Source organism: Trypanosoma rangeli (assembly GCF_003719475.1).
Source record: "Trypanosoma rangeli strain AM80 chromosome Unknown Tra_15.4_contig_00171, whole genome shotgun sequence".
Lineage (NCBI taxonomy): Eukaryota > Euglenozoa > Kinetoplastea > Trypanosomatida > Trypanosomatidae > Trypanosoma > Trypanosoma rangeli.
The window spans coordinates 19,969-32,074 of record NW_021705919.1 but is presented as its reverse complement, the minus strand read 5'-3'; the positions used below and the strand labels follow the sequence as shown (position 1 = coordinate 32,074).

Below are 12,106 nucleotides of genomic sequence, written 5' to 3'. Positions count from 1 at the left end.
CCTGTACGAGACGAATAAAACTATCGGGTGCTTCGCGAAAAAGTTCACAACTTTCACGCAGCACCTGTGCCAGCGATGCGGTGTACCGCTGCTCCCCCAACCACCGCATCCGCAGGGCAGCCGCCTTGGAAAGCAAATTTCGCCGCAGGGCGTCGTCACGTCTCACGGTGGACGTAAAACTTTGGCAAGACAGACACCAAACGTCGCAAGTCGTCTGTGCCCTAAGGATAAACTGTCTCGGTTCCCCAAACAGCACAGACAATTCACCAAAAGAGGCACCCATGGGCACTTCTTGCAAGATCTCCCCCCTTGAAAAGGGGGGACCCCCACAGCCGCAAGCTCCCGCACCACGAGAACCTGTTGACGGGGACTCCTCAATCGTCAACGTTCCCCGACGCAGAAAACAAAGCTGGCGAGAAATTGTGTGGGGGCAGAGAATAACCTCCCCTGGGGCGTAGCAACGAGGTGCCAACTGCGTGACAAGGACGCGTATCGTATGGGCCGGAGTATCCTGCAACAACCAACTCTGACGCATGAGAATTTCATTCATTGGATAATGACGCGTGATAGCCCGTACCCGTGCCGCCTCAATGTATTCCAAAGGCGTGGTCAACTGAAGACCTGAGGCAACTAGAGAAGGAGGTTGTTTGGGTATCTCGCTATGACGCAATGCAAGTTCCATAAGCGCATTATGAAGATCGATGGCGCGAACACGCATCGTCACAGTCACCCTTGAATCATGGACTGTCGTCCCCTTCCCTGTCGGTGCTGCCGCCTCTGCTGTGGCCGTGGCAAGTCGGAAAGGCTCTAATCCCAACGCTTCAGCGGCACAGCATACATAGGGGGCTCTAAACAATTCCGTGCGTGTAGCCAAAAGTGTTGGCTGCCCGATAATTCGCGAAGCACGCTGAAGCGTACGCTGAATAGATGCAGACATATTGGAGGTGGAGGCGGCATCACTGGCTGCTTCGTTGTGAGATTCCACAGGAGCAGAGAGAAGCCGAAAGAGCTCCGGGTGAAAGCCCAATGATCCATTTAGCCGCAGCAAATCATTGCCAGAAAAGTACTGTCTCTTGCTGCTGTCACCGATGGGACCTTTGCGGCTCTGCGTCTGATAGCACACCACCTGAACACTCCCACTCAGTACTACGTGCACAAACAATCCCTCCGGGCATTCACCGGGGTACACAAGCACCGCTCCTGGTTCGTAGCAAACCGGCGTCAGTTTTCCCTTCAACGCGGCCGCAAGCTCTTTTTCGTCGAGCGGCATTGCCGTTTCAAAGAGGTCAAGCGACGCATCCACAATCGCCTTTGTGAGAACCCTCATGGCCTCCTGAAACATCTTGTCTGCCTTCGCTGGGCCGGACGCGATATATCTTTGAGTGAGACGCTTCCGTTTTAGCAGGGACGACTTGACCCTCATGACTGGGGCAAAAAAAGTGCGGAGGGTGCCGCCTTGGACGGTGCAAAGCGCGGTGTTCATGAAGGACACACGGTCCGCGTCAATTCCCGCCACCTCCATCGCCTCGTCTGCTGTGGAAAGTTCACTGGCACGTCGCGTGGACGACGGGGTCGGCAAACTGCCGGCCAGTGGCAGGCCCATCCTTGACTGCGTGAGCTGCATGCCGGGTTGCCCTTTCCTTCGCCAAATGCGTACGCTTCTCTCCCTCTCTATCCCTCTCTCTCTCTCTCTCTAGTCACTTACTACGGCTGCCAATGCTTGAGAGGCCAGTGTGCGTCCAAGCTCTATGCCTCCTGCGCTTGAAAACCTGATCCACCAGAACAGACGGCAGTGAGAAGCGAACGCCACAGAAAAGTTCAAAGACACAAAAAATAAAACAAAAAAAAGGACGTCACGATGGGAGCCTTTCGAAAAAAAAAAGAGGTGAAAGGAGACTGAAAGCCAGCAGTGGCAGCAGGAAATGGGAAAAGAGAGAAAAAGAATTTGTTTTGTTTCCGACTGGTGCTGCCAACGGAACTACGGGTTTCCACGGAATTCCCGTCTTTTTTTTTTCTTCTTTCCTCGCCGTGGAAGCCAAAAAGAAGAGTATAGCACCGCTGCAGCAGGGCAACTCCCTCCTTTGCTTCCCCTTCTCACCTGATGGGAGCACTCGGAATGGCCCACAGACGTTCATGTGACAACCTTCCAACCCACCCACCGTATTCTGCGTTTTTCAAAACTCCCAACACGCGGTGGAAAACGCGCGCTGAAGCCAGTTCCCTCCCTCTTTCCCCATTGCTCGCTCCCCGTGAGAAAAAGGAGTGAATAAAAATATCTACATTAAACACCTATCAACATCCGGGCTCTAGAGCGCTTGGTTTGCCTGTGGCTGCCTGTTGGTTGCTTGTTGTTGTCTGCACGCAAGCGCGAACTCCGTACCTTGTGTTCTTTTTTTTTGTTTCTTTTTCCTTCTCACGTGTGTGTGTGTGTGTGTGCGTGGGGTGGGGTGGGGGGGAGTGTTTCGTGCCGCCCCCGCTACGCGCTACCCCTCGTTGAGAGGCGGTTGGCCATCGCCTCCACTTCCTCGTGAGAAATCTTTACGGTTTGTGGGTCGTACGGGTACACGTGCTTCTTGAACAGCTCCTCGTCTCGTTTGGCGTAGTCCACGTGTGATAGACGCTCCACACTCTGCTTGAGTTTAGTCTTGCTGATTTTCTTCGGCTCCATCTCGGGTAGGTACCGCTTCTGCAGCTCCTCACGGCGGGCCTTGCTCTTGGCAATCTCCTGTGCGTAGATGCGTTCCACCTGCTCTTGTATATCAGACTCCAGCACCTTCTTGTCGCAGCGGTGCATCTCTTCGTACGCCTTTCGCTCCCGCTCCTCCCTGCCTTGCCGAAATCGCTCCAGCTGTTGGTCGTAGATGCGGCGGACTAGATCCCCCTCCGCGTCCTTGTTGATGCGACGCGGTGGGATACACGACTTGGAGAGTTGACGGCGGCGCTCCTCCTCCCGCCGCGCAGCAAGCTCCATCTGCTGGTAGTACAGCCGCTGCACAAGTCTTGTCATTTCAGCCTCCCCCAGACGTGGGGAACTCGCCCGCTGTTCCCCTTCAGCAGCCATCGCGTCTCCTCCCGACGCCACGACTAGATGATATGATACTCCTTTCGCGCACACTACCTGAAAAATAAAAATAAGTAAATGTTGTAACAAACAAAAATCCAATGCATGTAATACGCGCATAAAAGCCAAGAACACTGACGCGTCACTGCCGTTCCTGTGACAGGGAGTAAAGTGTGTGAATGTGAAAAGGCTGCGGGAAGAAGAATGACACCAAAAAGAGCTTCTAAGGAAACACAGACAGGGATGCCCACTTGACGCCCTACTGTACACGTCGCCTCAGCTTCAGCTCCTCAGTAAACACGGCGTGGCTCTCCGTGTAGGCAGCGGTAGGATCATGATAAAAACTATCTGCTGGCTGTGCCACGCTGATCGTCTGTACAGGACCTTTTTGCTCAAAAACGCCAAGACCACCCTGAACCCCACAACAAGTATCACCAGTTGCCGCATCCCTTTCGTAAAACAACGAAGACGCCTCCCGCACATGCGGCGCAGCCGCATCCCAGGGTAACACGTCCAGGTCTGAATGTCCCATTAGAAGACAGTGACGCTTTGCCGCACGCAGAGCCGCGTACGTCTGTGGAAAGTCATCGCTTTGCAGCAGAATAACTAATGTGTACATGACACCGTCGAGTTTTCCGGGCACAGGGGAGGGAACACAGGCGCTTCGCGCCCACACCACCTCAGGAGAGAAGTGACGGAAGTAACGATGAAATTCTCCGCGAAGCTCCTTCTCCACCCGCCTGTAGGCCAAATGAAGCAGCTTATCCCCGTGAAGCACACAATCCGTCGCCTCGCGGGCGAGGACAAACTCAATGGGAGATGTGGGGTTAAGCACAATATCCACATTTGCAGGCACGATGGAGGCGTTGTGCAGTAGGGTATCAACATCGGCAAAGTAGCCAACAAAAAAAGGACGCAAAAGCGGACCAAACACAGGCAGAGGCGTCACCTGCTTGATCCGGAACGGGGCTGTCGAGCGTACTTTGTCCCAAAATGCCGCCTTAATAGCGTCATAACCCAACCCCGCGTCTCCTTCCTGCGACGTTTTTCCTCCTCCCTCCCAGGCTCGCCTGTTACCGATGTGTCCGCTACTTCTAAAAATCTTCTCCCGACGACGCCTAACGCGAGTTGCGCGTTGTTTGCGCTTGGGTGCTTGCTCCTTCTGCTGACTTGTGCCCGTGGCCTCCGTCGGGGCGGCGTCCATGCAGCCAAAGAGATCAACCGCCTGCGGCCAGAAGGTGTCCGCCGCACCACCAGTGCTCTCCACCGCACGTATTTCCTGCTCATCGGCAGGCGGCCGCATCGGCTCAAGCGCCGTGGCACGAAGGCGCTGTTGCACGTGTCTCTCCCACCACTCGCTCTTGGACACATCCGGCAACGGCACTGTGTCATCCATCATACCAGTCCTCTCCGCCTCCGCCGCACCATCGGCCCACAAAACCCCGCTGGGGTCACGCACCGTGAACCGAAACTGGCGACAGAAAAGACGCAAATACGCCAGGGATGTGAACACCGGGAGGGCAACGTACTTGTCAAAGGCAAATACCTGCGGCTTCGTGTCGTAGGGGTCCCAGTTGTCTACAGGAGACGCTAAGGAAAGGTACGAGCCTGTCAAAAAATGCCGTGTGAACTCCAACTCAGTCCTTGCGTCTCGGTTCTCACTTATTGCCAACGCAATCGCGCTTTCCAAGGCATCATTCTTCGGAAGCCATTCCGCACGCATGCCAGAGCACGCCGATGGCGAGGAGGACGCCGTAGAGGAGCCTGAGCATTCCTGCTGAGCGCTGCGGAGCCGACGACGGCGCCTGTAAAGCTCCTGCTGCGCCGCTTTACTGACGGCCCTGAGACGCCGCAGGTGCAATCGCAGTTTATGTGGTGTAGCGCCACGAAAAAAGTGGGGCGTGAAAGCGAGCATTACAGGCCCCGTGTGTATGAGCGAGGCCTGTGACGTCACTCAACTGGCTGTTTCAACTTGTGTGTTTACAAGTGGCAGTAGCGTGGGGAGGCAAAGTCACAGAAGCAGGCAGTTAAATAAGTACGCAGATGCATGCATAGGCGCAGATATACATATCGGCGCACGTCGTCCTCACATTTTATCCCGGCCGGGGGATCAAATTGCAACGCACTCCCAAAGATAAAAATACAAATTAAGTAAAACAAAAAAAAAATACAAAAAAAAACGTACACAGAAAAATCGCCTCCACTACAAGTAAATGTCCCTGGTTGAGCTTACAGTGCGGCTAAAACAAAAACAAAATGACATTATAAAGCATCACTGTCCAAGCCCACCCACTCTTTCTACTGCCTAGGTATCAGAACAATTTTGCCGCAGGTGCCATCCTGCTCAATAAAGGCGTGTGCTTTGGATGCGTCCTCGAGGTTGTATGTGCCCTGCACCAAGGACACGATTTCCCGCCTCGCCATGTATGGAAGCACCTCAGCCTCAAAGCTTTGCACAAGGGCCTCCTTAAACTCCTCTGACTGGTCCCGGAGCTTCGAAAAAACAAGTTGGGCACGTTTAGCGAAGAATGGAACAATGTTAACAGTGATGTTTGATCCACCCATGAAAGCTAGCAGGATAACCTTTCCGTCCTTCGCCAGCACCTCGCCATCTTCCGCGAGGTACGTACCACCCACGACGGGATCAATGACCAAGTCGATGGCATTTTTTCCCACCACGTCCAGCACCTTAGGCGCAAAGCATTTTCCTGCCTCATCGGGTGATCTGTCAACCACATACTTGGCAAACTCCTTGCAGAAGTTAACCTTTGCGGTTGAACAGGTGGCGATGGCGGTGGCCTCAAAGTATTTTTGTGTCAGCTGCATCACCGCCGTTCCAACGCCGCCGGCCGCGGCGTGCACCAACACATTCTGCCCCTTCTGCAGGTTCCCGTGAAGCTTAAGTGCCTGCCAGGCGGTGAGAAATGCCTCTGGAATTGCTGCGGCCTCAACGAAAGTGTATCCATCTGGAATTTTCATGACGCAGCCCTCTTGAGCAACCGCCATCTGCGCGTAACCTCCCCCGGTGAGTAGTGCCATCACGCGATCACCCTCCTTGAACCGCTTCACTTGCTCGCCCACCTTTTCCACCAGACCAGCAACCTCCAGGCCCATGATCTCACTACTTCCCTTTGGAGGTGGGTAGTGGCCCTGGCGCTGCACCACGTCGGCCCGGTTAACGCCAGACGCCATCACCCTGATAAGCACATCTCTCGGACGTGACACGGAGACCTCAGTGACCTCTGAAACCTGCAGCATGTCGGTACCACCAAAGGCCCTCAATGTTACGGCACGCATTGTCTTCATTTTGTTTGATTGCTCTTTTATCTAATCTCCTTGGGTAATCAATTCTTAGGCAGTAAAAATAAATAAATCCTCTTTTGACTCACATTCTTTTCCCACAGTGTGTATGCGTGGGTGTGGGTGCGGGTGTACGGGCAGACAAAATGGGAGTGGAAAGGAGAAATTTCACCCAAGTGAGTGAAAACATTGGAATCCACACGGGAAAAAAAGTGTGGCTGTGATCGGCGGCAGGAAACGAGGTCATGGCTAACAGAAGCCTTCATGTACATGCACACACGTACACGCCTGGAACTCTGGCGTGGCCTTTCACATCACGACACAATGACTGGCCCTTCGTCGGTGCTTTTTGGACGATTGAACGTCCTCACGTGCCAAATTGACTACAGGTGAAGCAGAGAGACTGATGGCGAAGTCCCCCGCCTGCTCAGCCTTGCACTCCTCAACAAAGTCCCAGTCATAGTGGGATTCAAAGCAGGCCGCCTTGCACTCAATCACACTGCGCCCAAGTCGCGGGTCGTTGTATGTGCAGCGAGACTTGCCGCATCGTCGACACCTTGCAATGTACACAGGAGACGCTATCATGCACCAGAAACAAATTTCCTACTACCCCAGTGTCCTTTTGCCTCTGTCATCAATGCCTGCTCCCGCGCCCGTGAAGAAGCGTGGGGGAAGAGAAAGAGAAAGAATTGGGAGGGGGAGGGGGGAGGGGGGCGGGGGGCACAACGGGAAAACGGTTCTTTTATACGTAAAAAAGTAAAACAGGATACAAGAAAACGTGGAAGAGGTGCGGGAGAAATCCAGCATTGGCGGAAGCAGACTACCTCTCCAACTATCATCGTTCAAGCAGACATATAAAAACACACAATCATGGATAATAATAGCAATACATAGAGCCTCCAAAACGCCCATATGACAAGAGCGAGGCAACTGTTCAAAATATTACCTTACATCCCTACATCCTCTCGTTGAAAAAGTCTCGCGCGTGGTGTACATAAATATTGCAGCAGAAATACACAAGGAACCGTCAATATCGCCTTTTCATATCCCCATTTTTCTTGTCCAAGTTCCGCATGAAAAGCGCAGACTAGTTTACTTCGGTTCCAATTACGTCAAATTGTATTTGAATTTTGGTTGTTTGCTGCTTTACCAGCCCCAGCCCCAGCCCCACCCCCACCCCCACCTTATGCTTCCTGTACGCTTTCTCGTGTTTTGTTCGTATTTGTTTTCTTCTTCGTTGTAGCAAGAAAGGGAGCCGGTGGTGGTTTCTTTTTGGCACGGACTAAATGCTAAAATACATGCCTTCCTCATACTCCCAATGTTTTACACGAGATGCGAAGTAGATAGGGTGGCCGACGTCATGGCACCTGTGTTGTCGCGTAAGGTGTGCGCCTTTCCCCCAATGAACACGGGACGTCCAGGCATGGCGCTCCCGGGCACCGTCGCCGAATTGGCGCAGTACGCGGACTCCATAAAGTGTGTTCCACGAGATTCTTGCTGCGACATTGGACGACGAGGTATTAAGGCTTGTAAGTGGGGGTATACTTGCAGCAGTGCCGGATTTTCAAGGAGCTGCTGCAAGACGTCCCCAAGCTGCGCCAACTCCTGGCGGTCGGCCTTTTTCCTCTCCAGCGCAGTTGAACCCTCCTCCAGCCGCGCAATACGACGCTGGATTTCATCATCATAGCCCATTGCCTGTGCTTGCGTCGATACTTGGAACGGAGTCACAGCAAGAGCGTCGCCCGCAGCTAACTCCAACGGCTGCACAGTAAATTCCCCACTGCTGGGCGCTCCAGCTCGAGCCTTCTGCGGCGCTTGCGGATACGACGGCTCATTCCTCCCATTCGACGGAAGTGTGGTAAGGTACGGCAGTGCCAAGCCATCCCCTGTGAGATCAGGATTTCCTTCTCTTCCTCCAGGCGCTGGTGCACGTCGCCCGAGAGAAGCCGATGCCGGGCGCTGTGACTGTGACTGTGACTGTGACTGAGGCCTAAAGAACTGCTGCCCGGATGTATCAGGCATAGGAATTTCCCCCTCCCTCCGCGGCAGCCGTTGTAATGAGAGGGTCTCACCCCCACTCTCTGGGGATCGCAAACGCCCATCAGAGCCCGTTAGATGGGCCTTATCCAGACCTCCTCCATCAGATAACTGGAAGGAAAGGCTGCGTAAACCATTCTCCACATGTTGCAACCGCTTCTCAAATTTAATAATATCTTCCAGTTCCACTGACGGGGTTGCAGGTGGTTGTTGCTGCTGCAGTTGTGCCTGCCCAAACGCGGGCGGTGGTCTGCTCTCAAGTTTATTTAGACGTTGCAGCACAGACCCAAGGGACTCCCGCAAGCCGTTGATGGTGTCGCGGTCAACTTTATTTGAGTCAGATCCACCTGAGGCGGCAATCTCAGCAGCACTAAGGCGCCGAATTGCCCCTGCAACATTCTTTGCCGAGAGGCTATCAGCAGCCTGCTGTTGAAGCATTTGACGAAGCACATCCATCTCATCAAACACTTTGGTGAAGACAGGCAGGGAACTCAAATACCCTACGCGCTCCTCGGTGGGGTGTTGGAGGGCACCTGCTGCGTCACGCGTTGTTAGTGACTCCGTCGTCTCGGGTTTACTCTCCCATACATCTACAAAGTTTCGAAGATGCTTCAGCGTGTCTCCCATGTCCCGCACGACGTCCCGCACTTCACTGACGGACAAGTGGATCTGATCCATATCACTTGTGCGCGTGGCGGCCTCCACCTTGAGCCGTTTCTCCATCTCGTCGAAGCACCACTGAAACTCCTCCGTTACGGAAGCCAGCTTCTTGGAGCTCTCCGCGCAGGCGTTCGACACGTGCGCAACCTCTTCACGCAAGTTCTCCAACTCCTTTCGAACCCAACTCTCGTGCGACTTATCCACGAGGGTCCCCACAAGGACCCGCAGCTCCTCGTTCTCCCTCGTCAGCGCATCTATGCGGCTGCTCATCTTGTCGATGTCCACATCGTGACCGTTGCCTTGATCAACGATGAGACGCACGAGGTGTGTAAGGCGGCTGTAGCTCAGCGTCAACTGCGCCTCGATCATGTCGGGGATTGTAACAATATCTACGTCCACCACCGGCATCGCTGCTACTCCCCGTTGGCGCAGTGCTTGTTCCTTTGGTGCTAAACTTGGTAGTGGTGTACCCCTCTGCGGTTGTCGCGGGTGCAGGCGCGGAGAAAAAGAAGGCGGAGATAAACAACAGTGGGGTGGAGACGCCAACAACCGAGACCCAGCAGTAAACCCAACTCACAGCATGAAGGAGGAGAAAGCTTCAAACAGTGCAACAAAAAAAAAGGCATGCAATGGAGCATCGCAACGCATAATTCACATGAAATGGGAGACCCAGTACATACGCACAAAAACTGATACTCCCTCACATAGTCAAGGCCTTTTGGCTTCACATTCCTTCTTTTATATATATATTTCGCTCTATTTCCCTTCGCTTTGTTCTCATCATCTAATTGCAGGTTTGCCGCATTGGAACTATAAGCATACGTTTCTAATGGCGAAATAGTCACTTCTGCCCTATACAACGATACATCTGAAAGTTTGTGTTTTTCCCGATGTCTAGAACACCGGTCACACCGTCCACACAGACGCTTTCTGCTTCTGTGCGGCGCACCAAGCACAGTTGTACACAACGCATGGCGTTGTGTGCCCCATTGCACTTTGTTCCTCCAAGAAGCTCTCCTCCAACTTTCCCCGGGGACTCACTGCTACGCTACGCAGATGCGTGCCATGGGATCGAAGTTGATCGAGCTCTCCTGTGCGGTCCCTAGGTGACACCCATCTGCCGCCGTTCACGTTATGCTTAGTGGGGGCAGTGATGAGGGGAGACAGAGTGCGATTCGTAGAGGTTGCATCCGCGGCACCACTCGCGGCCTCAGCAACAGGCAGGTTCCCCTCAGCATGCAGAGCGTGTTGGGGAACTGGGCCGTACCCACCACGCGATGATTCAGTCTCATCATCATATGTTGTCCCTATTTGGCGCACCGACGACTCGTCACCGCGCAAAATGGCTTGAGGAGCCGCTGATGCTCCACCTAGCAGCTCACGCTTCACCAGTGGGATTCCAAATCCTCCCAGTTGTGGAGAGCGCAACACAATCGCGTCACCCTGCATTGGTGCTACGCTTCCAACGAGACCCCCCACGTCTGCAACATCATGTGATGCCATAACCAGTACGGTTTTTTCTGATGCATGGGACCCGGTAAAGGGCCCAGGAGATTCTAGCGAATAATAATTATCAGTATCTCTTGAGTTGAACACAACTTGGCCCGGGACCAACGGGGTTTCCTCCCTAGCACCATCCCCTTCCCCCGGGACATTCCCAGGTGAAAACCCAGTTCGTGTTGTACGTAGTGTAGCAAGGGCCCGGTTCACTTCGTTCATGCGTTGCTCCACCTCCTGCTCCAAATCCTGCATGCGTGTATGATACTCTGCATCATCATTCGCCGCTGCAACCTCGAGGGCTGTTCCTGCAGGGGGAAGGGTTGTTTCACGCTGGATCTTTGGCGGCACGGGAAACACGCCACTGCTAATTCCTCGTGTATCAGAAGCCACAAACCCGTCGGAAGGTGTAGAATCCTGCTTCTGAAGAAGGCGTCTAAATCCCATTATCTCCCGCTCCAGTTGTTGTATTCGCATAAGTGACATTGAGGCGTCTTCCCGGGCCTTTCTGTCAATCGAAGATGCAGCACCAGTAGACTGTATCAATCCCTTACCCATTGACGCCCGACCAATGATCCGCAACCGCTCCTCCAACGAGTGCCAACGCCTACCCCACTCCTCCTCAAGCTCATGAACAGCCTCAATTGACCGGGCAGCATCGTCACGCGCCATTTGATCCACCATCAGCCCCTGAGGCTTTCGTTCCAACGCGGTAGGATGTTCGGTTTCGCCGGAGAGACGCACCGGAAAGGGTCCCAGCTCCTTACCAATGGCCAAGGACAACTCTTTGAGCTTCCTCGTCACAAACTTCTCGAGCTGGCCCACCTGATCCAGCGCGGCAACAGCATCCTCACGGGCCACCTGATCCACCACTCCAGCACCCGCAGGCGCCCTCCGCTCCTCCCGTTGTTTCACCACACTTGCATGAGTAGTTTCATGCTTGGCGCCACCAGCCTCAGAACCCTTCTTCGCGTTAGTGACGCCGCCCTCCGGTGACGCCGCAGCATGCCTAGCAGGTGATCCTTCGGGTCTTCCGACGGAATGACCACCAACTTTCATAGAGCCTGCAGCAGCGGCCGGAGAGGCGTCGCGGGACTTTGACAGGGCCTTCTCCATCTCCTTGAAGCGCCGCATGACAAACCGCTCAAGCTCCTCCAGGTCATCCCGTGCCCGCTCATCCACAACCTCCGTTGGAGAACTGGCTGAGCGTTGATGAGCAGCACTCGCCTGCTGTGAAGAGGCGAATGCCGCAACACCACCCTTCTTCAGTTTCTGTTCCAACGAATCCAAACGATTTGACAGCCGCTTCAGTCTTTCACCATCATCAAAGCCCGTGTGAGACACATCCTCGCGAGCCCGACGATCACGGGCAGCATGCGAGTCTTCACGGGATCCACGCTCATCAGCACCGCGAGCCTCGTTCTCGCGAGCCCGACGATCACGGGCAGCACGCGAGTCTTCACGGGATCCACGCTCATCAGCACTGCGAGCCTCATCCTCGCGAGCCCGACGATCACGGGCAGCATGCGAGTCTTCACGGGATCCACGCTC

General features: G+C 54.2%; 7 protein-coding genes across 7 annotated transcripts in view, besides 4 other annotated features; all 7 read right to left on the bottom strand.

Annotated features, from left to right (window-relative positions):
• Positions 1–1,624, bottom strand: part of TraAM80_05336 (uncharacterized protein) — a gene marked incomplete at both ends in the record, with an annotated part of 1,743 nt that extends 119 nt beyond the window's left edge. Inside the window, one exon of the mRNA XM_029382219.1 lies at positions 1–1,624. This exon is cut by the window's left edge and continues 119 nt beyond it. Within this exon, the coding sequence (XP_029237882.1) occupies positions 1–1,624 (1,624 nt within the window).
• A 36-nt stretch (positions 1,625–1,660) lies between these two features.
• Positions 1,661–1,695: a microsatellite.
• A 722-nt stretch (positions 1,696–2,417) lies between these two features.
• Positions 2,418–2,461: a microsatellite.
• Positions 2,462–2,476: 15 nt separating this feature from the next.
• On the bottom strand, positions 2,477–3,061 carry TraAM80_05335 (uncharacterized protein; the record flags this gene model as incomplete). The annotated part of the gene is made up of 1 exon (XM_029382218.1): positions 2,477–3,061. One exon carries the CDS (start codon positions 3,059–3,061, stop codon positions 2,477–2,479), a length of 585 nt encoding a protein of 194 aa, XP_029237881.1.
• Positions 3,062–3,320: 259 nt separating this feature from the next.
• Positions 3,321–4,976, bottom strand: TraAM80_05334 (uncharacterized protein; the record flags this gene model as incomplete). The annotated part of the gene is made up of 1 exon (XM_029382217.1): positions 3,321–4,976. The coding sequence occupies one exon, from the start codon at positions 4,974–4,976 to the stop codon at positions 3,321–3,323; it is 1,656 nt and encodes a 551-aa protein (XP_029237880.1).
• A 383-nt stretch (positions 4,977–5,359) lies between these two features.
• Positions 5,360–6,367, bottom strand: TraAM80_05333 (oxidoreductase; the record flags this gene model as incomplete). Its single annotated transcript, XM_029382216.1, has 1 exon — positions 5,360–6,367. The coding sequence occupies one exon, from the start codon at positions 6,365–6,367 to the stop codon at positions 5,360–5,362; it is 1,008 nt and encodes a 335-aa protein (XP_029237879.1).
• Positions 6,368–7,052: 685 nt separating this feature from the next.
• Positions 7,053–7,082: a microsatellite.
• A 428-nt stretch (positions 7,083–7,510) lies between these two features.
• Positions 7,511–7,543: a microsatellite.
• Positions 7,544–7,684: 141 nt separating this feature from the next.
• Positions 7,685–9,466, bottom strand: TraAM80_05332 (uncharacterized protein; the record flags this gene model as incomplete). The annotated part of the gene is made up of 1 exon (XM_029382215.1): positions 7,685–9,466. The coding sequence occupies one exon, from the start codon at positions 9,464–9,466 to the stop codon at positions 7,685–7,687; it is 1,782 nt and encodes a 593-aa protein (XP_029237878.1).
• Positions 9,467–9,964: 498 nt separating this feature from the next.
• Positions 9,965–11,689, bottom strand: TraAM80_05331 (uncharacterized protein; the record flags this gene model as incomplete). The annotated part of the gene is made up of 1 exon (XM_029382214.1): positions 9,965–11,689. One exon carries the CDS (start codon positions 11,687–11,689, stop codon positions 9,965–9,967), a length of 1,725 nt encoding a protein of 574 aa, XP_029237877.1.
• Positions 11,690–11,862: 173 nt separating this feature from the next.
• TraAM80_05330 (uncharacterized protein) overlaps positions 11,863–12,106 on the bottom strand; it is a gene marked incomplete at both ends in the record, with an annotated part of 1,113 nt that continues 869 nt past the window's right edge. The window contains one exon of the mRNA XM_029382213.1: positions 11,863–12,106. This exon is cut by the window's right edge and continues 869 nt beyond it. Within this exon, the coding sequence (XP_029237876.1) occupies positions 11,863–12,106 (244 nt within the window).